Here is a 22,768-nt window from a genome sequence, read left to right as displayed (position 1 = left end):
TCTCGTATATGCAAAAATAGTCAAAGAAACAATTTTGTTTCTTTAATTTGGATAGATTAAAAATATTTTCATTCGTTAAATCATAATTCTCATTGAAGATTGTAGGTATTTAGATAGTATTACCTACATACGTACATGTATATGAGATCGCATGGAGTGGTTATGTGTTTTAAAATATTTACTAAAAATTGATTCGATCTAATAAAATAAAAGAAATAACCGTACCATGCGAGATGAGAAAAAGGAAAAAAGATGAAAAAAGAAAACAATGGAAAAGAAAAAACGAGAAAAAAGAAAGAAAGAAAGAGTCTGTAAAGAAAAAAAAAAAAAAAAAAAAGAAAAGAAATTTAAAAAACCGTTCGATATACGGGCTGATAAAGAGATTTGATAAAAGTATGTTATACAGACATCGTTTCTTGAAGTCTGTTTTGTATGGATGAATCGTTCTTTCTTCGTTTCTTTCTCTCTCTCTCTCCCTCTCTCTCTCTCTCTCTCTCTCTCTCTCTCTCTCTCTCTCTCTCTCTCATATGTCCTCCTCAATCATTTTTCACGTTCTACGCGTGTCATCCAGTCGTCATCCGTTGTTCCTTTTCATTTCTGTCGTCTTGAACCGCCTAAGAATCTTCGTAAGAAGGACGATTTACATAATAGTTTGCTTGGACCACGCATGGTCAATCCTCGTTCCCTTCGCTACGGACTTCACAGCGAATGAGAAAGTTCCCAAGGGTTGTTGTAGGGGGAAAGGGTGGATATTATCACAGTCAATAGCCCTTGATATAAGCGGCGATGTGTTTCTTTTCTTCTTCTGAGAGGCCGTTCTTCAACGTTCTACGCACTGAAAAAGAAATCCCTTCGAGATACTTAATAGCACGTAGCTATGTACATAAATATACATATATATATATATATACATATACATACAGAAATATATTAGGTAGATAAAGTATTGTCATAATCTAACTCTTTTCGATGATTTCGTTGACAATTTTTAACGACAAATTACTTTCCATCTTAACGAATTATTGAAATAAATATTTTCCTACAATTGTCGTTTTCTATTTTCGTATAATATTCTTTTTAAAAAGAGCAGATTGTGCCAATATTTTTCCTAATCACATACATACACACATACAAACACATACAAAGACATACACACAGAGATTTGTTAAATCGTTGAAATAATATTACTTTCATTTCATTATTTTTATACAACTTTATGGCCATGCTTCGTTTCAATTTTCGGCATTCCACGAAGCTTCGAAACTAACATGCTAGTTAATCGTCTGGTAAATAAATTAAATCGTTTCTGACGTGCTTGTATTTTCCATGAAGTTTCATAGTTAATATTTATTTTATCGACCAAAAGGAAGATTCTCGTATATTTCTTTCCCTCCCTCATTCCTTCCTTCCCTCCATCCTTCCTTCCTTCCTTCCTTCTTTCCTTCTATGGCAAAACGTCGGATATAGAAGGTATCTCGTTTCGTGTGCGTCTTAATCAGAAGCAGTCATTATCCCACGATGCAATCTTCACCGAAAAGAGTTAAGCGAGGAAGGAAAAAAGCGATTCGTGGCTCATTTAAATGTTAAATACGAAACGGAGAATACGCGGCAGGATTCTCGCTTCTCGCTCATTTCAACGGAAAAGAAATAAAAACAGAAGAAAATAATAGAAGAGATGAGGAGAGGAGAGGAAAGAGAAAGGATCCAGAAAAAAGAAAATAATAATAATAATAATAATAATAATAATAATAATAATAATAATAATAATAATAATAATAATAATAGAAAAGAAGTTCTAGATGCTTTTAACAAAGGAGAAAAATCAGAGAATAATCATCGAGTAGCTGGTTCATTTTCCTTATAACGATTAATCCAATTTATTGGATCTTTTAGATCGCCATTGTCCTTGCGTAAAAACGTTTCCTTTAATATTCTTAATCAACAAGCAAATATCGTTAAAAAGGATCCTTATTTTTTCTTTCTCTTTTTTAGATTATCTCTTTTTTTCTTCTTGTCCTATGACATATTATCGATTTTGTATCCGATAAATTTACGAAGAAACAATAAATGGATACATATCTAAGTAACTACTTTGTTCCTTTCTCAAAGTTGTTTCGAGTAAAAGCTAGATAGATATATGTAGGAGTGCACAAAACGAAAGAATACCTTAAAAGTATCCGATTAAAACTAACTACGATTTCTTTTATCTACCGGTAACACGGCTCCTTTATGTCGTCTCCGTTCCTCCGTTGCATTTTCCCATTCAGTTTCACAAAAGGAAATAGAACGTAAGGTCCATTGTTCCGATAACGAGATATAAAAAGAGAGTTTTCGATAATAAAGTCGTATTATCAGCTAGTAGAGGAACGTTGAGTTGTCTGAGATCGTTTAAAGAGAGACATTACTTACCTTTTCGACTGTTAAATCTCTTGGACTTAGCAATTTAATTATCGGTGAAAGAAAAATAAAACGAAGCTAAAGGATTTTTTCCTTTTTCTTTTTGTTTCCCCCCCCCCTAATAGAAAAGAATTCAGTTATAAATAAACGTAAACCAATGGGATAAGCAATCATTGTCGTAATACGATGATCGATTGATTAATTGATAAATCGTTTAAGTATCGAGGCGTGGCTCCTCAATTATTTCGTCGGTGAATCTCTCGCTCTAACATTCAAATCGGCACTGATAACACACCACGTAAACGAATGTATTTGGTCTTATATTAATTATTTGATCGATATATAGATACAAAAATATCATTCTTATAATAAAATTCTTTCGAAGTGGAACATTTAACTTATGACTTATTATTTTTATTAAATTGATTCAAATCAACGAATAACTTTTGAAATTTGTGACCTACTTTAGATTATAAATCTCTATGAATAATTTATTATTCAAAAAGGACTTTCTTTTGAAGTTATTTGTATTTTTTTACGATTTTTATATAATAGATTTTTTAGGATTTAATTCTCATCATAATAATATCATATTAACATATAGTCTAGCTTGAAATATATTCAAGAAATATATTAAGTATAATAACTCTCTTTGCTGTGTTAAAAATGATATCATTTATATGAAACGTTGAAATAATTTAAATTACTCCCTACGTAATTCCTAAGTATCGAATAAATTTTTCAATCTGACGTTTTCTTGATGCCGAAAATAATTTATTAGATATAACATTACGCGTTAAATTTTTTCTGCGCGTTAAAGAAAAATCTATCAATTTAACGTACAACGAAATATCCTATACGACTTACGGCTTTTATATACAAAGAAAGCGAATCTACGAGTTATATACGTAGAGTTATTATGTATATACATATATATGTACACATACATATATAGGTATAAAAGAAAAAAAAACAACATACACATACACGATGCGATGAAAGCATCTTCTCTACATGTTTTTCGGTGTTGTACCAAGTGAAAACTTACTTGCTTTATACCAGTAGTCTAAACTTTTTACTTAAACCACCGGCACAAATACATCTTCGTTTCTTCGTTCACAGTTCTATACATTGGTCGCAGATAGAAACAAGATGCCCCGTTACAAGTTACGGCACGTTACCCGGAGATTAATATTGAGTTAAACATGGCAATTAGGAGAAAGCTTTGTGAGTTACACGGATTCAACGAAGAAGCATGTGCAAAAGCGGTGAGCTTGTTTTGTTAGTTACAAACGAAGGAAAGAGAAAAAGAGAGAGAGAGAGAGAAACAAATAGACAGAGATGTTGAGAAACCTCAGATGATGATGATGATGATGATAATGATAATGACAATTATAATGACGATTGTCGTAAAATTTAAAAGGGAAAATACAAACACCTTGTTATTTCATAATGAAAAATTAATACAAGAGAGGGAGAAAGAGAGAGAAAGAGAGAAAGAGAGAGAGAGAGAGAGAGAGAGAAGTCTCCATCGCATGCCATGCAAGAAATAAAAAACGAAAAAGGAAAAATGGATGGGGAAATCTAAAAGGCGAAAAGGCGAACCTTCGTATGGCGAAAGGTGATCCTTTAGGGTTGATACCCTTCCGGCGTGGTGTTGTTCTCCCGTGTGCGCGATCGCTTCACTGTCGAGCAGAAAAAAAGAAGAAGGCAAGAACGCTAGCCAGCCTGTTAGCTACCGTCACCGGTATAACTATTAAATTAATATCACCACACCCCCTTATTAAGAAAAAGCCTTCCACTCGCTTGCAAAAGGATCTTCATTGTAGGAGAAGAAAAGAAAATTCTTTTCGAATTTATATCGAGAAGGATCCTCTTTTCGAAGGATATAGAAGAAATTTAATACGTGTTTGCACTAACGATAACGTGGAAGAATGGCTCCCAGTCACGTCGTAGCGTACACGAGCTTATCATAAATATAGCAAAGAGAGAGAGAGAGAGAGAGAGAGAGATAGAGAGAGAGAGAGAGAGAGAGAGAGAGAGAGAGAGGAAAGACGAACGATTCTCCCCGGCGAATGAGCGGATTACACCGAGATTCACGTACAAACTCCCCAACGAAGGATTATTCCCTACGTTCGATGTACCTATACCGATCGATTACAAAAAAGGATACGCGAAAGGCTCTTTCGCTCGGCGCGTACCAACCGGAAAAAGCGCCGAGTCTTTCTGTAATCCCCATACATTATGCAACGACATCGCTCTGGATCGTTCTTCTTACCGCTTACTCACCTTCTCCCTTCGGTTATTTTTTCCGGCTATTGTTTCTCTTCTTCTCGATGCCATCGTGAAGCATCGTGGGAGTCAAATAGAGAGATGCACTTACAAATAAACTCTTTAACGATTTTACTACTCTCATTTCGATTCATCGATAAGACGATTATTATCAATATTTCATTGATATTGTTAATTATTTAACAAATTAATAATATTAAGCACATCTCTATATCGTTATCTTCTATTATAATTATAATTATAAAGTAAAAGGTAGAAATGAATAAGAGAAAGAGAGAGAGAGATACATATATATATATATATATATATATATATGATCAAAGATCTGTGCTCTAAAGGTGCATGGAAAGGCAGGAGAGACCAAAAGGACGAAGATTTTAATCGTAAGTTCAATCTAAGAGCGTCGATACTCGAGAGTCCCTCAAGTTTTACGTTTATCGATCACTCAAACTGCACTTTCTCCTCGTCTGCTTCTATCACATTCAGCGATTTCTTTTTTCTATTTTTTTTTTTTTTTTTTTTTTTTTTTAATTACCAGCCGTTTCTGATGAGCCGGTAAACAAAATTATAAATAAACGTGGAAGAAGATAAAAAATAACGTAACAGAGTGGAGGTGCAGGGTGCGGGGATCACACTTACAAGACTTACGATCGGCGTGCCTCGTCCTTTTACGTTCCCTCGGTGTCGTCCTCGTAGCTGGCGTCTTTGTTGCAGTTTTTACGAGAGATTCTAGAAGCTCGTCATCGCCGTCGGTGAGATTACCGTTCGTACCTTCATCTCTCAGCAAAGGTCCCAGCGTGGTTCGTCCTGAAGAAAAGTTTATCTTTCATTTAATAATCATGAAATAGTAGCGTTATATTAAGCAATATCATTATATTAAAATAATAATATAAATAATAAAAATACTGTAAATTTACTACAAAATATTCGCAATATATACATATTAGTGTCTTATTATTATTATTGAATTATTATTAAATAACTATTGAAAAATATTGTTTATTATTAATAGATTACCGTCAGAATTTATTACATTATTTATTGATCAATTCAATATTATACTATTCAGTCAAAAATGCTGACAATTCAATAGAAAATTCTGACATTATTTATCAGACTATCTTAATATGTGCGTTTAGATAATGAATGAAAACTGAAAATATTATTTTTCAGTATCAACATTTTCGTAATAACGTTGAAAAGATAATACACGAAGGAAAAACTGAAATTGGTTAAAATAATACTAAATAAATAATCTAACCGAATTCGTGTAACAAAGTTAAACGACCGTTGCTATTCTTAAATCTTTGCTCTCGAGATCTAACTCTTGAAGACGCTGACATTTATCTAGTCTAACGATGCTAGCAAGCTAAAGGAGTTTACAAAAATGAAGAATAATTTTCACGCTTTCTTCTTGTCTCCTAAGATACAACGCAAAACGTTTGTCCCTTTTAAAATGGTCATAGATATCTTTCAAAAGATACTTGAAAAAATGGTAAAAACATTTTCTCTTCGACGAGTTATTTTGCGATAAATGGATAAAGAAAATTTTTAAGTCATTTAATTATTAAGAACCGAAAAGATTATTCTTAATAAAAGATATAAAAAACAGAGGATATAAAATAATTTTCCTATAGCCATTCAGCAGACATATTTTTGAGATAATCGCTACTACTTTCTTCATAGTTGAATTCTTTAAATGTTATATACTGACGCTGGGAAATCCATATGAGATGCAGTGAATACCGTACATGTGAAGTTATTTAACTTTCGGAAGACAGCCATATAATGTTCAGCGAATATCCTACCACGCAATGTAAAGTTCGCCGTGGTATACACCAATTACGGTGTATAATGATAAAATCATTTATTTTTAATATTTACATTAATAATTTTAGTGCTAAGAAAACCATATAAAATTCGGCGATTACTGTGCTTTGTGAAGTTGGCCATGAAACACTAAAATCATTTATATTTTATCTCATTATTTAATTCTCTGATGAATGAATTTTCCCAAAGTCGAAACCTCGTTAAATTGCTTTCTCATACTCGAAAATGATAGATTCATCCCTTTTCATTAAAATTCTTAGATCCGATTTCAGGATAAAATTGACAAATATAAAAATATATAAACGAATTGATCATTTGATAATATGGGATTAAAATGATTTAAAACGTATTGATGGCCTCGTATATTAAATAAATTAAATTGTTCGATACTAGAACTAAAATATAATCTACACATACATTAGAATTGTAATATAATATAACAGAAATACATTTAAAATAAATAGTAAATTAAAAAATTATTTTTGACGTGTAAAATAAATATATTTCTACCAATTAGATAACGATTAATATTCTGACGAGATTAGAAACTACATAGCGGCAAGATATTATATATAAGTTCAATATCATTGTCTTGAAATATAAATGAAACAAAGAAGAAAAGAAATTCTCAAAAGCTCACCGTCCTTTCTCTGCCTTCGCCAGGGTAGCGTACCATGAATACTTTCGACGTCGGAAATGTCACTTCCGAGGAGTTGCCTCAGTTCAGCGTCTGCTCGATCCTCTTTCGTTCTAAACTTACCAACCTGAAAAAGAATATAAAAGAAATACAAAAAGAGTGAGAAAGAAAGAAAAAGAGAGATAGGAAGAGAAAGAGAGAGAAAAAGAGAGAGAGAGAGAGAGAAAAAGAGAAGAGAGAGAGAGAGAGAGAGATCTTTTCGAGAATACCATAGAGAAGAAGAAGAAGAAAAAAAAAATCAAGCGAAAAAAGAAAGCTTGATGTTTAGCTTAGATCCTCTTACCTCGGTGATCATCTTTCCTCTTGTCTTATTTCTTTCTCGATGATTGGCTTTCTTCTCAAGCTGCTGTATCACCCTTTCCCGCGTTGTTCTATATTCGAGAGCAAACTCCGATACTATCCTACAAAACTCGTTCGGTTTGGTGTCCTGTACTCTGTGGAGCGGTATACCAAGCCAGAGTATGAACTTGTGAAATCGATTTATAATACGTCTGTGAACGATACCCAGGACTATTATCCTTTCCGCACAGTCGGCCAGAAAGTCAGACATCCTGAAATGAACGTAATAGGGCAAAAGAAAGGATCAGAAAACATCTGCAGTGTTATCGATATATATATATATATATATATATATATATATATAATATATAGCAACTTATTATATATAGTGGACAAATCGTTTTTTATTTTGAAAAAGAGAGTCATAAAAGAAGCGTCAAGAAAGAGAAAGAGAAAGATTAGTCAAGTGAGCACGGGACCGAAAGTAGATTGAGGTTTTGCTAAAGATGTCAAGGACGAGTGTTCTTCACGTGCAGTCAACCGATAAACTCGATGCCTTACTACTTCGTAAACGAAAGTGAAAAAAATATTAAGGAAAAAGACACCTTTTAGCTTCGTAGATATATACACACACACACACAAATATATATATATATATAGCAAAGGATGAGGAAGGTATAGATAAGAACGATATTGGAGAGAAATTAGATAAAAAAAAAAGAAAGAAAATGCGATAGGGAAGAAGAAAAAAGTAAAGAGAAAAAAAACAAAGGAAGAGAGAAAGAGAGAAAAAGATAGAGAGGGAGAGAAGGGGATGCTGAAGCAAGGACATTTTCTCTAATTAATGGCATAGTAATTTGGAAGATAGCCAAGAAAAGGCTTCGGAGTCGTAGAAATTGCCAAAAATTTTCCAACTCGCGGAAAGATCGAAAATAATGAAATATAGGAGTTAACGCAGCTGGTTACTCACTTGACCTTCATCATGGTTGAACCATCGTGTTTGGCGATTAATTTTAAATGATCCCACGACGCCTTGCACTCGTTCTCGAGTTTTCCAATGTTCGCAGCTAATTCGTCGAAGTCGATCTTTGAAGCACGTGTCACTGCACCAATCTGAAAGTCGCCAATTTTTTTTCAGGCAAATTCGATCTTTTTGATTTGTTTTTTTCACTTTGACTTTTTCAAAAGTCATTTCGTATAAGAAATGAGCCAGTTGTTTTTTTCTGTTTTTTTTTTTTTCATTTATGCAAATATACAATTCTTACAAATTTTCCTTGATTCGAATTCAAAATTCGAATAGATCTTTTCTAAAGTAGAAACCCATTCGAAACAAATCGAAGCTTTCAAAGAGAAGAAAAACCATTGGAAACTCGCTATCGTGTAAATGTCGCTCAATTACCCACGTGCGACAATGCAAAAGTGAACGCAAACTTTCCTATTCTCTCTCTCTCTTACCTCGGAATAAAGGTCTGTGGAATCCGGAAACTTTTCCATCACCATATAGCAGAGGTGATGAAGTAGCGAGTGCTTGTGAACGGTGTCCTTTACTTCAGGTACTTTGGCGAGGTATTCCAGCTGAAAGCCCTTCACCTGAAAAAGACGATGAAGGGACGTGTCGTTTTCTACTAGATATCCCTTATATTCTGCTCTCTTTCTATCTCACCCACATCTCTTTATTTATCTATTTTTTCACTTTCTTTTCTTTTTCTTTAATTTTCTTTCGCTACGTTAGTTCACATTCTGAGTGCATCTATCGAATGTTCATACAAAGTGATGAGAGAGAAAAAGAGAGAGAGAGAGACAACGAAAATGCAAGGATTTTCTATCTCAATTATTAACGAGTCCAGGAGAAATTTTTATTGCCGTCGACATCGTTATTGGAATAAGAATATATCGTACAGAATCGAATCTCGATGATTTTACCGACTTTATATAAAACGAATTAAGCGGATGTCATTTGGCCGGAGTTCACTACCCACCTCGTTTCCGTTGAGAAATATCCCGATCGAAAGGAGCGTGCTTAGAATCCCACGAAAGGTTTTATTCACTCGCAGCGTCTCCATTCCCTGCTTGAGATCCATCAAAGGGTCTGCAATTTCCTGAAGTCACAAAGATACGCGTTCGCGATAACTATTTTTTTTTTCTTCTTCGTTCTTTTATTTTCTTATGTTTTTCTACTTCATCTTCTTTCGATCATATATAAATATATATAAAAATGTTTAATATCTCAATTTAATCTTATTTGTATAATCTTAAAAAGAACTAGAATAAACTTGAAAATAGTACGTTCCATATCATCGAGCAAAGGAATAAAAAAAAATGGGAGATTCTATCTCACGATCGATCCGGACACGCGCGTGAGAAGAGGTGAAATTTTGCGGTCAACTATTTTACGCTTCGACGCGTATAAATGCTTTCCGCGAAGCTCACAGAAGCATGGACTGAAGAGATATCGACGAAGAGAGTACGTCCACCAACCGATTTCTTTAGTAGGATAACTGGAATTTGTCGCGGAAAGAGCTAAAGAAGTATCCTTGGATCTTTTCTTACTAGGATATGAGTCAAATGGACCAAACTAAATTGTTAAATGTAGTGAAATATTCGATAATTTTACAAATTTTTATACGTTATATTATTTTTATACGATTTTAAAAAGTTTAAATTTAATCAAAAATATTTTTTGTTGTTTTTCTTTTTCTATACAATTTACTTTATGTTCAATTATTTCTGTTCTTTTTTTTTTTTTTTTATTTTTTATTATCAAACTGAATTATTCTAATCGAAAATAGATATGAATTATTTTATTCATTATTTTGACATTGAATTTAATTAAAAGTATTATTTCATGTATTGAATTATTTTTTTTTCATTTTAAGTTAACATTAAGTGCGTAAAACGAAAAGAAATAAAAATATGATTTTAACTGACCTTCTCAGAATTTTCAAAGTCCAGTTTAAATGCCCAGAGCTTCAATCTTGCTGGCAATTCCGATATCGATGCTAAAGTGAGGAGGAACTGTTCTGCCGATCCCAAAGGAAGATCAGGATTCGCAGCCTGTGCCTCTTGTATCCTTGATCTTTCTTCTTCCGTTGGTAGCATCGTCAGGAGTTTCTATCGCGTATAATACCGCAAAAGGAAAGTGTACGGACAAGGGATGAAATAATGGGACGAACGAAAGAAATGAGTAAAGAGAAAATTAGAAAAATCAGAAGAATAATTAAAAAACTAGAATTCGAGATATGTGACAAATCAATGCAAGGAGCGACGTTGAACAAAAAATTCAATTGAATTTTTGTTTCTCCGAAAATGGAGATAAAAAAAAGATGAAAATATAAAATAAATTGGGAATTCGACATTCTATTTATCTTAGGACAAGAATAAAATTGATCTATCAGATTAATTTCAAAAATTAGATTTTAAATAGAGAATCTTAATTCAATTAATATTATGATATTTCATAGCTAAATATAGATAGATGATTTAAATGAAGGATAAAATCTTACCTCGATACCCTCTCTATTCATAATAGTCGCATCCATCTTTAAGATGGCCGTTTTGATCGATCTTGGTGGTGGCAATTTTGTCATGCCAATATTGATCGCGTTTGATCTTTTGTGGTCGAGTACGATGATCTCTTTATTCTTGTTCATTTCTTGCTGCTTCTACTCGATCGAACATAAAACATACAAATCTATTTATAAAGGAAAACAATAGTCATTTCGATCACAGCTCACAATTTGAAGTTTTTAGCTCGATTGATCGATGATCTCGTTACACGAAACAATATTAAACGTTAGTTTGGTGCACGTGATAATGATTAAACAAAAAAATAAAAACCAAAAAAATATAAGATTACGTTGCAACTGACATTAGTCGATGGTAGACTATTTAATATAGAATGTTGTAGAACTGAACAAGGAAAGAAGAAGAATGAATTTGTGCTAAAAGCAAGGAAATTAAATAGGAACGATCGTTTAAAGCAAAAGATTATAAAGCGTTTTGTAAAAGTTTTTATTCGCTTCATCTTCCTTTTCTTTTTCTTTTCTCTTTTTATGAAGCCAAAATGCAAAGTAACGGGAAATAGGAAACGAAAAGAAAAATAACCTACAAATCTTGATTGGACGATGAACGAAAAGTATGAAAGGTAAAAAAAAAAATTCGACTAAAATGAATCGTTCCAAATTTTATATAGTTACCATAATTAGTAAACCTCATGAATAAGATTGATCATGCATCAGGATATGAAAAGCATGTAATGCATACAAAACGCATAGAAATAATAAATAAGAAAAAAGGGGGAAGAAAATGATCTTCGGTTAGAAAAGCCACGCTTTAGAAAAGTTAAGAAATTAAGACTCACCTCCTGTCAAATTCCAGCATGCCATTTTGTTCATTTTTCGTGCGAGCACCAACAATATTGCAAAGAATACAAGAAGAGATTAGTCGTTTTGCGGTAAACCGTCACCACCCAACCACCATCCGTCATAATTATCGTACGTGATTGTTATCGTCACGCGATCTCGTTACAGCTAAAACCGGTACTATTTTCTTCAAGAAATCTCGGGGCTTCTATACTATCATATCAAATGTATGTACCGAGTGACGTTAAGTGCATTTTCGACATTTTACGCGGCAGGATGGATCGTATACGTGTAAGTACTTGTGTGTGTCTCGCAAACCGGTTAATCTTCTTAAGGAATCGTTTAACGTATTTACGCTTCAAATTTCTTTAACTCGAACATTCCAACTTAGTCCCCTTTTTATGCTCTTAACGCTTAACAGGGAAAACATATACGCGCATATAAACCTGATCCAGATAAAAATAAAAAAATAATAAAAAATAACAAAAAAGAAAGAACGGATTTTTGATCCTTCCCATTTTCGATTTTGTCAAATTTACTTTTTTTTTTATTATTGTTATAAAAAAAAAAAAAAAATTACACACGACAAGCAATAACAATGGCTTTGGAAATCTCAATTTAAAAAATCTCAAAAAACGATACTGATTCTTTTTTATTCACACCATCTGCTCGCATTTGTATTTCCCTTTTTATTTCCATTACTTCTACTAAATTCTCACAGGACTTTCCGCGTTGTGTTAATTATTACCGAGCTTCCGAGCGTGCGTATACGTCCAGAGGTGGAGAAGAGAGAAATAATGCAGACGAGAAGCAGAAAGAAAGAAAGAAAAAGATAAAGATACGAAAAGAAAAATAGAGAAAAAAAAAATAACACGAGAACTTTCGAGTTCGCAACACCATGTAAAACAATATTACAATATTTGCCGGGTTATGACGCCACGTAAAATATGGAAAGGATGGAAAGGATAAACTTGATTTGTAATTACACTTATAATTAGCGTCGCGTCTGCGCAATTCTGCGGTAGTTCTCGTCACAATGGCGCCGGTTCGATCAGGAAAGCTAGTTTCTGCTGTACTTTAATGACATTAAACGATAGAGCAACGTCTCGAAATGATTTCCTGAAGGAATGAAATAATCCATTCATTGGATTCACCATACAATCGAAACAGACACGTTAAAGCAAAGAGAGAGAGAGAGAGAGAGAGAGAGAGAGAGAGAGAGAGAAAGAAAGAGAGAGAAGGAAAAAAGAAAGAAGAAACATTATCCTTATTTCCCAAGAAAAAATTATAATAAAAATCAGACTACGCATCGATTGCAACAAATTGTTCGTTTGATCGAACATCTCGTTGTTGTTTAATCAAAGGAGTGGATATATTTTATTTAAGATCGTAGATACTCTTACCTTGGTGATAAGATCCTTGGCTCTGCTCTCGAATAGATGTTCGAGTTTCTGCGTGTCAACGGGTACTGGTGAGAGCTCGTCCCAGATCATTTTGTTCTTGTCTAATCTCGAAAGGATGATGGGATCGTCCCTGACTTCTTTCCAAAAGAGCTTCACAGTCTTCTTGCTCTTTTTTATGGTCAAGGTCGAAGCTGGAGAGGTTAAGGATGGATTCCTAGAAGAGTTAGCTGGATCGTTGTTCATCGGGGATCTCGTGGACTTGAGATTCAAAGGTGAAAAAAGAGGTGGTGGAAGATGAGGTAAAGGAGGTGGCGGTTTGGTACCAGAATTCGGAGGCAATATTGAAGGAGGTGGAACTGGTACCATCGGTGGTGGTGGAGGTGGAACGCCATTCGTCACGTTTACCGGTCCTAAAACGTCGATCTCATCGTCCGAATTCAAATCCGTAAAGTCAAGGTCACAGAGAGCCAAGGGCCTCTTCAATTTCTTAACAAGCTCTTCCCAGTGCAACTCATTCTCAGACTTCTTTACTTCCTGTACCTTTGGCAGATTGTCGCCTGTTGGTGATTTTAATACATCGGCCTTGGACTTTGATTTAGCCAAGCCCTCTTTAGCCTTTGAGATCAAACCGCTCATATCTCCTATCCTAAGAACGAACAAACGAGAAAAAAAAAACACAGAACGTGTCTAATTGTTTTTAATTGTCCCACTTGAAGATTCATCTTCATTTCTCCTAACTAATGTTTAGCTATTTTATCATCTCTTACCTCGATACCTTTTCATCAACAGGACTACTCGGTATGAGATTCTGTGCCGTTAGCTTCTGCGTAAGATCCTTCACGGTACCTTCTCGTTTCAGTTGCAAAACCACTCGACGATTCTCGTCATCATCGGTATGATTACCCTCGTCGCACTCGACACTCTCATCGGGACTCTTACCGTACCAAGGCTTCTTCTCCTCGGAGTCGAGCATGTTCACGGTGTTCATTAACGGCGTTAAATCCTTCCTGTTATTCGTCCGAGAAAGTTTGTTCGACGGAGAGTCCGTTTTTCTTTCGTAGGACGTACCATTGGTGTATCGTAAACCGTTTGACGAGAAAGAACCTTAAAATTATCGTAGCTATGCGTATCCAATGAAAGAAAAAGAAAATCAATAATTTGGATACTACTCACTTTCTTGATCGTCCGAATGACCGACCGATGCTCTCATATTCGCGGTAGCCTCTTGTTGCTCTCTAATGAAACTCCTTTGCCTCTCCGCACGTTCTCTTCTACGTCTCAATGCTGGTGTCACGCCAACGTCGACTGAAACACGCGACAGATCATTTTCCTCCCTAATCTTTCCGCTTACGACGTAACACTTCATACAACGCACGAATCGTTTCTGGTAGGCGTCGAAATTCATATTCTCGTCCGATTTCGTTCAATTATTTCGAACGATTCAATAATAACCAAGAAGAGATTCGAAATCTTTTGCGATCGGCATAGTTAGTTAATCGGTTAGGTCACCTTTATTCTCCTTATAGCTGCCATTGAGCTGAACTTCGCCAAGATGTCCTTGAGAACTTTGAGAGCTACTCGACTCATCATCGTCATCGGGCAGATTCGAATTCAAGGTGTTGTTAAGGGAGCTAAGTCCCAAAGAATGGTTAGAGCGTGGACTTAAGCGAGCGTTCAAGGACATCGAGAGCGGCGACGTGCCGGTCGAGTGCCTGCGGGACTTTCGACGCTCGTGAGAATCCACAAGAGACTTCCGGTTGCGTAGGGTCTTCCTGCGAATTCAGTGAAACGACCTTCTGTAATCTATGATACGCAAACATTGACATCGATGTTCTTTCAACAATCTCTCTTTCGTTCATAAAAACATCGTACATGAGAAAGGTAAAATGGAGAAACAAAAAAAAACAAGAATACTTAAATACTAATTGCTTGATAATATGAATAATATTGCATATTATGAATACGAAATGAATAAAATATAATATACGTACTATGTATAATAATTTATACTTATATATATATATATATATATATATATATATATATATACTAAATACTTATTGCTATATAAATGATCTACTTATTACATAACTGTATAGTAAATTTATACTAATAGCTTTGGAATGTAAATAGTAATGTATGCTTATACATATTTAAAATGTACTACACATACATTACAAACTTAGATTGGAAAGGAAATGTTTCATACCTGATATTGTCATCGAGCTGTCGAATTGGTGATCCTCTGTCGTTACCATCTTCATGATGGAGTACAGCCTCATAAATTTGAAACTGTCTAAGAAGATCGAGATCTGTTCCTTGTTTTGACATATACCTTTGAATAATACCCTCAATTCCTTGCTCCTCGAGACAATCTACTTGGTCGTAATACGTATCTTGATCGGGGATGCCATTCAAACACTTATTTACCAAGGTCGTCGCGTATATTAGAAGTTCTGTGTCAGCGGCATCATAATCCTTCAAAAGCTTCATTACGTTCGTCCATGGTATCATACCTCTTGACGTGTCTACGGAACGTACAGCACGAACAAGCAACAAACTGTTCGTTTCCACGTATTCGACGAAGACCAGCAACAACTTCAAAGCCGTCTTTACGACCAACCGAAAGCGACTGGCTATAAGGGTGTATAACCACTGTACCGTCTGACCATGTTCTATTACGCCATTCATGCCATCCACGTAGAGCATCACCTGACCAAGGGCTATATGGATGAAACATTTTATACCTTTATTACCTTATAAATCTTTGTTAAAGTCTACGTAATCAACAAATGGATTATAATCAATAATTCATATAAATGTGTTAAAGTAAAAGCATTACGATAATAATCGCTTCATGATTAAATTAGATTAAAATGATTTCGACAAAGCTTGTAAACTTTTCTTGTAACATTGAAAATTAAAATTCAACAAAAAGAATGACATACTCATATCTTGTACATAAAATGTCCTAAATATCTAATTATTTGGATTAGGTATATAAGACATTAAATATATAATGTCTTATATACCTAATCCAAATATATATAAAAAATCTGACGATAAAACGGTTTCTTCAATGAAGTAGTTACGGGTTATGGTTTTCGCAGATTCAGCTCTTACGGTTTTTTTATGAGGTGATAATCAGAGCGATTTATTATCAGGATAGAACCGATTAGCTGGTTATCCATTTTTATATACGATTAAGCAAGCAGATAATCAGACCAATCGATCCTTGTCACCGATAGAACACAATTCACAAAGACAGATGTTCTTTTTCGATGCTTCCATTACTCTTCCCCCTCCCCTGTCTTTCTACAATAATACATATATATATATATATATATATATATATATATATATATTATTCGACATTTTAGATAAGCCTGCTCTTGAAAACGATTAAACTTGTCACGATATAAAATTAACCTTCCGACCTAGTGAAATTAAATCGTAACGAGACACGAAATCTTTACAAATGCAAACGCGCGTCGAAGAATCGAAAATCTCGTCTTTTGAATCTCAACGAAGATCAAGAAAAAAAAAAGAGATAAATAGCGAAGCTCATTGAATGTTCTCTCCTCGTGTCTCCTCACCTCCTACATAACCGGAAGAATCCTATTCGCGAGAGCATGAAAGGGTTCAATTATTTCGACCGATTTACCATCTGTTCGAACGTGAGAAGAAAATCTAATTTTCACGAGTCACCAGCACCTTTCTGAATTTATTCCGATGAATTCCTTTTAGGAATGCGTCAAAAATTAATCATGCGTTTTAATCGACAATCTGAAATATCTTGCCCTATGCATATCGCTAAATCGTAGATACTGAACGATAATGGAATTTCGAATTTTCCGATAAAATTTCATGAATTTCGAATGCAGCAGATTGTTTTCTACATATACATAGATATATACGTTCCGTATATAATTCCCGTTTTACGAATTCCAATGATAGTTTCTATTTAAAAAACAAAAAAAAAAAAAAAAAAAAAAAGAAAACAATAACCCTATCTTTTTCAATGAACAAAATTAATTATCGAAAACAGAAACACAGACATTTGTCAAATTGGATTTATATGATACATATAAATCCACACATTACGAAAGAGAAATCGAAACGAATTCATTTGTAAAAGCGGAATCTACCTGTACACATATATATATATATATATATATATATATATATATATATATATATCGTACCTATATACATATATACACGTACATACATTGCTACAACAGCAGTACGACGACCTATGTTCATTCGTGGCCGTAATGACAATATAATCGTAAAACGATTCGAGTATGTGAGGGAGAAGGGACGAAATGGTAGAAGGGCTCTATAGGGCTACATTAATCCGCTCGTTATCATTACGCAAAGCTATAAGTTACGCCGCAATATCTAATTAAACGGTATGGATATAATATATGCAAGTATATATAGATATGGTGAGGTTGCTGCAATCATCCGTTTTCCGAAGGTTCGTTTTTTCTCACTATGCGATGTTACAACTCGACTATATTATAATCAACAAACTAAAAGGATGATGGTCGATAGAGAGAGGGATTGGAGTGAGCAAAGTTAAACGAGTTGCAGGAAACATCAGCTATAAGTCTCGGAAAGGCATTGCGATGTACTCGAATCTAATTAGAGATTTCGCGAAAACATATTACAAGAAGTGAGCAACGTCCATTAGTTTTTATCCGTGAAAGCAGGGAAACATTAAAGCTCTTGCTAAGCGCTAGTATATCAGCTTCGTGCAAAAATAATGTTACGCCAATCGCACGACACACTGTATCGTATAAAAAAGTTGAATTCGTTCCGTGATTTGTAATCCCGTTATCCGTTCGTTCAATAAAACCCTGTCCAAGTTGATATCGAAACCAAATATTTTTTGACTCGTCAATAAAATATATATAAATATAAATAAATGAAAAAAGAAAGAAATTACGTTAATTCTATTGTAATGGAAATAAATAATTATTGAATAAATATGAAACGAGGAAAGAATAAATTTTATTATCATATAAATAAATAATTGAATGAAAATAAATATAAATAATATGTAAAGAGATAACGACAAAAATTTTACTAAACAAGCCTCGCTAGTGCTTTTCAATGCTCGTTAGTTTCGGTGTCAAGTTCGCTTGCGTGCTGCCAAAAGTTGCTTCCAACGATAGATAATATATTTAATCGTTCATTTTACGTGAGACTGAACTGCTACATAATTTAGGGAAACAGGTGTTTTGTGTTCGCCTATATTTCATTATGCTCATTCTCGTTCATAATGAACTTGACGGTATAACGAACGATATTTCGAAAATGAAAAAATATTTCCCTTTTCTTCGATTTTAATTCACCGTCTTTAACTTTGCAATTTTAAATTGTTTTTATGGGTTTCGTTTTACGGTGAAATTAACAATTTTATTGCTTGTATGTTTGATGTAATGTTTAATTAAATTCCCACATTTCATTAACATTTTCCTATTAAACATTCCATTAACATTATTTTAATAATTATATGATTTAATTAATTTTTATATTCTAATATCGAATTTCTTGTAGAATTGTATTATACTACGAAATCACCGATAATATTATACCCGCATATCCCATAATTCCAGATTGAATTAAATTACATTATATTAAAGTATTAAAATCCAAGTGATATTCTTTTTTCATTCTTTCCTATTCCATCGAGATAATTCAAAAAAATGAAGAAAAATAAATGTTTTAATGTTAACGTTCTCTTAACTTTAGCCTTAAGCAAAAAAGAAAAAAAAAGAAAAAAAAAAGAAAGAAATAAGAAAAGGAAAATAAAGCTTCGAAGAGAAATTTTATTCTTTATCTCGACTTTTCTCTCTATCGTTTGCTTTTTCATTTCGTTATATTAAATCGATCGATCGATCGACAGATCGATCGACGAGGATCAAACACGACCTTCTACGTTCGCGAAACTTTTAAAGTAAGTTCGATGTACCGCACAAAATGCGATATCAAAAAAGGTATTCATAGTTTGATACGAGCATCGAACTTCCAACTTGTACGAATTTCGCCTTGCGGCAAAGAAGTTCTTCTTTGAAAAACTTTTTCATCGTCTGCAGCCCAACGTAGAAAAGCAATTGAGGAAGGAAAGATAGCTTGCTCGTCTAGATCCGTTCCATCGTATCGACAAAAAGATTCTTATTATCTTATCGATATTTATGAAAGTTTATCCGGGCATAGAATGACTCTTCTTAAAATTTTCATGTTCGTACTCATTTAGTTTCGGATTACGAAAACCATCCAAGTAAAAATAAAAGGGAATAACAGATATTCGAGAAAATTTTACTTCTCTTAGAAAATGAAATTATAATTTTAATCAGTTTCTATGATCGAAATAATTTAATTATCTATCCTATGAAAAATAAATAAATGTTTCAAAAGGTTATGATAAATTTTTATGATGGACTATGTATTCCCAATAAAACATTTTAAAAGAAGTCAAACGTTAGACGATCATTATTCTCTCTGAGAAATACGATGAACGATCTCGAATATGAGAGCTATCGATAAACGGCAAAGAAAAGAAAAATAATGGTCTTGCTATAGTCGCGCGCACGCGCGCTAAGGTGTTCTCTCTCAAGGAGGTGGAACATCCCCTCGGGTTACTATTATATATCGAGTATCAGCTATTTCTTCGTCCACCTATCGATAAATCGCCAGGATACTCACCTCGTAGTATATAATTTTGATAATTCTGATCGGCCTCGCTGCCGACCTTGATGAGGCAAGCCAATCCATCGTTTTGCACGAACTCGTGCACCAGGTCTTTGTCCTCCTGGAAAATCAATCGTCTGGATGATGGATCGTTGATGAATAAAAAAAAGAAAAAAAAAGACAACAAAAAGAAAACAAAAATATATTTTAATAATTTAATATTAAGTAATATAATAAACGGTAGATCGTATGAACACGGGTAAATCTAGAAAAATAATTGTTGGAGTTGAAAATAGAGAATGAAGAATGCTCGAGATGTGAAACGTTAAAATAAAAGAAAAAAAGAAGAAAGAAAGAAAGAAAGAAAAAGAAAGACGTGTGGAACATCTCGCAAATATTTACACGGCGAGCAAGTAGCATCGTGCAAAAATAGTTGCCTTCTATCTCCTTTTTCTCGTCTTTCTCATATCCCACGTTCTCTTTCGTTTCGCGGAGACGAGTCGTATTACACGTTGCAAACCTACCTGAAAGATCTGCTTGAGGGAAAAGAGAGCTCGTCGCAGTTCGCGACCCTCGCTGTTCAGCAATTTTTCTGCAACAAACATAAGAAAATATGTTATATTAAGCGTTCATTATTATACATACTTTTACGTATAATAATTTTATGTCGAGATTTTTTTAGATAACACTCGAACCGCATGAGTTAATCGATAAAAAATAATCAAACAAAAAAAAAAAGAAAAAAGAAAATATAATGAAAAAAATATAATGAATTGGATTTCACTAGATGGAACAAAATTTCCCGACGATTTTGTTCCGATTCTATCAGATCGGAAACGAAAATAACTTTGTTAGTACCGTTCGTTCGAAAGGCACATTTTATTCAGCTTTTTTTATTCGAAATTTCTACGAAAAAAAAAACAAAACAAAAAAAAAAAACAAAACACAAAAACGCAAACAAAAATAAAACAAAAAAAGAGAAAATATCTCTGAATTTCAACCGAATTTCACATTTCATTTCCAGTATCGAATAAAAATCGCAAATGGTATATGGACTATTCGAACTTCTCTCGAGGTAGAGATTTCTTGTTTTCAAACGAACACTAGGCTAACAATTAGCGCGTGACTAGTAATTAAGTCCGATTAATTTCTTCCGTTATATTTTCGTTGTCTTTCATTCGTCGGATAGATACCTGCGAGCGCTCTTATTTTCTTTTATATTCTTTTCTTTTCTTCTTTTTGCTTGCTATTTCCCTCTCTCTCTCTCTCTCTCTCTTTCTCTCTCTCTCTTTCTCTCTATCTCTCTTTTTCTCTCTTTCGCTCTCTCCTTTTTCTCGACTGTATTACTAACAATTGAATTCCGTTTGGCGAGCAGTGGAATGAAAAATTCAATTTTCCAAAGCTTGATGAGAGGAACAGAGATGCAATCTCGAGTGAAAAGAAAAGTGCAGAGAAATAGACGCTTTCTTTTTCTCTTTCAAAGAAAAAAAAAAAAGAAAATAATGAAAAAAGAACATAGAAAATTTCGTCAAAACAAAGGGCGATACAATTTTAATCAGAAATCTAACGTCGAATAATTTAGGAGGCTGCAATTGAAATAAACGACACAAATGAGACTATGAGCTCAAGATATAACGAGAGGTTATTTACAACGAGATAAAGAATAGTAAGATAACGAATATATAAGAGATAAAGAGAGAACAGAGAGAGAGAGAGAGAGAGAGAGAGAGAGAGAGAGAGAGAGAGAGAGAGGGAGAAGGAGAGAGAGAGAGAAAGAGACTAAATTATGTCAAATGAATGTTCAAAAATGAAAGAATCCATTCGTCATGCACGATGTTATTAAATCTACGATCACGAATTAACTTAGAAGAAGGAAGTAGTTAAGTAATTCTCGAGAAAAAAAATTAAGAACTCTCGCGTCATACTTTATAACTCATTGTTAGATTTTCTATATTTAGAATATAATTAACCTGGTAAATAGAAATTGATTTGAAAAATTATTGAATAATATCAAACAGAAATCCTTTATATAATTTCTAATCTAGTATAATACTTCTCTCAATACTCGTTTCAATAGTTCGAACATGAGAAAAGTTTCGATAGTTATTGCATATCCCTAGTCATATATCATTTCGAAGAGAATCGAGGACTCGACATTATACGTGGGTGAAACTCAGCCATCTTCCGTTATATCTTTCCGTTTCTTCGATTTGTAACTCGTCTTTTAGCGAGACGAATTCGCGAGTTATTTCGTGGTAAAGGAGGTCCGAGCGACCGCATAAACGCCGACTATCACGCGATCTTCAAATGCATAATGCATGTCGGTTGTCGCGGGAGGTGAAGGGAGAAGAAAGGAAAGGAAAGGGCAGAATAAGCGAGTGAGCGAGCAAACGAGAGAGAGAGAGAGAGAGAGAGATAGAAAGAGAGAGAGAGAGAGAAAGAGAGGGAGAGAGAGAGAGAGAAAGAGAGAGAGAGAGAGACAGGAGTGAGAGAGAAAGATAGAAGAGGAGGAGACTGCGAGCGAAGGTAATTAGGAACTCGCTGCAGAAGCCAGCGAGAGAGTGCGAGAGAGACGGCAAGATTTAAGAATAGCGGTCCCAAGGCCCCGAGGCCCTTGGCCCCCGCCATAATCAGCGCCCATATAAGCAAAAGTCCCTCTCGCTCAAACAAGTTTACCGGCTCGTAACGCGCCATTGTTACTCGCGCCATTGCTCTTCTCCACCAACTTCTCTTCTTCTCTTCTTCTATTTTCTTTTTTCTCCTTTTCTTTTTCTATTTCTGTTTTCTACTTCTTTATCTATTTCTAT

General features: G+C 34.2%; 1 protein-coding gene across 11 annotated transcripts in view; it reads right to left on the bottom strand.

Moving 5' to 3' along the window:
• Nucleotides 1-471: 471 nt before the first annotated feature.
• Nucleotides 472-22,768, bottom strand: part of LOC118446957 (FH1/FH2 domain-containing protein 3-like) — an 80,174-nt gene continuing 57,877 nt past the window's right edge. For 3 of the 11 annotated variants that reach the window (XM_085661358.1, XM_085661402.1, XM_035878222.2), the window contains 17 exons: nucleotides 20,486-20,553; nucleotides 19,977-20,082; nucleotides 15,469-15,982; nucleotides 14,769-15,031; nucleotides 14,433-14,564; nucleotides 14,027-14,363; nucleotides 13,260-13,905; nucleotides 10,999-11,157; nucleotides 10,424-10,606; nucleotides 9,475-9,594; nucleotides 8,951-9,085; nucleotides 8,466-8,608; nucleotides 7,500-7,767; nucleotides 7,160-7,283; nucleotides 5,329-5,496; nucleotides 4,003-4,116; nucleotides 472-835 (listed from right to left, as the gene is read on the bottom strand). In XM_085661358.1, the coding sequence (XP_085517484.1) occupies nucleotides 762-835; nucleotides 4,003-4,116; nucleotides 5,329-5,496; nucleotides 7,160-7,283; nucleotides 7,500-7,767; nucleotides 8,466-8,608; nucleotides 8,951-9,085; nucleotides 9,475-9,594; nucleotides 10,424-10,606; nucleotides 10,999-11,157; nucleotides 13,260-13,905; nucleotides 14,027-14,363; nucleotides 14,433-14,564; nucleotides 14,769-15,031; nucleotides 15,469-15,982; nucleotides 19,977-20,082; nucleotides 20,486-20,553 (3,554 nt within the window). In that variant the 3' untranslated portion in view covers nucleotides 472-761. Of the gene's footprint in view, nucleotides 836-4,002; nucleotides 4,117-5,328; nucleotides 5,497-7,159; nucleotides 7,284-7,499; nucleotides 7,768-8,465; nucleotides 8,609-8,950; nucleotides 9,086-9,474; nucleotides 9,595-10,423; nucleotides 10,607-10,998; nucleotides 11,161-13,259; nucleotides 13,906-14,026; nucleotides 14,364-14,432; nucleotides 14,565-14,768; nucleotides 15,032-15,468; nucleotides 15,983-19,976; nucleotides 20,083-20,485; nucleotides 20,554-22,768 lie in introns of those variants that run through there. The other 8 variants (XM_085661369.1, XM_085661406.1, XM_085661359.1 and 5 more) reach the window with 6 other exon arrangements.

The sequence above is a fragment of the Vespa mandarinia genome, chromosome 1 (assembly GCF_050613455.1).
Source record: "Vespa mandarinia isolate Hongniang chromosome 1, ASM5061345v1, whole genome shotgun sequence".
NCBI lineage: Eukaryota > Metazoa > Arthropoda > Insecta > Hymenoptera > Vespidae > Vespa > Vespa mandarinia.
The sequence above is the reverse complement of the archived record's forward strand: the minus strand, read 5'-3'. Positions and strand labels throughout refer to the sequence as shown.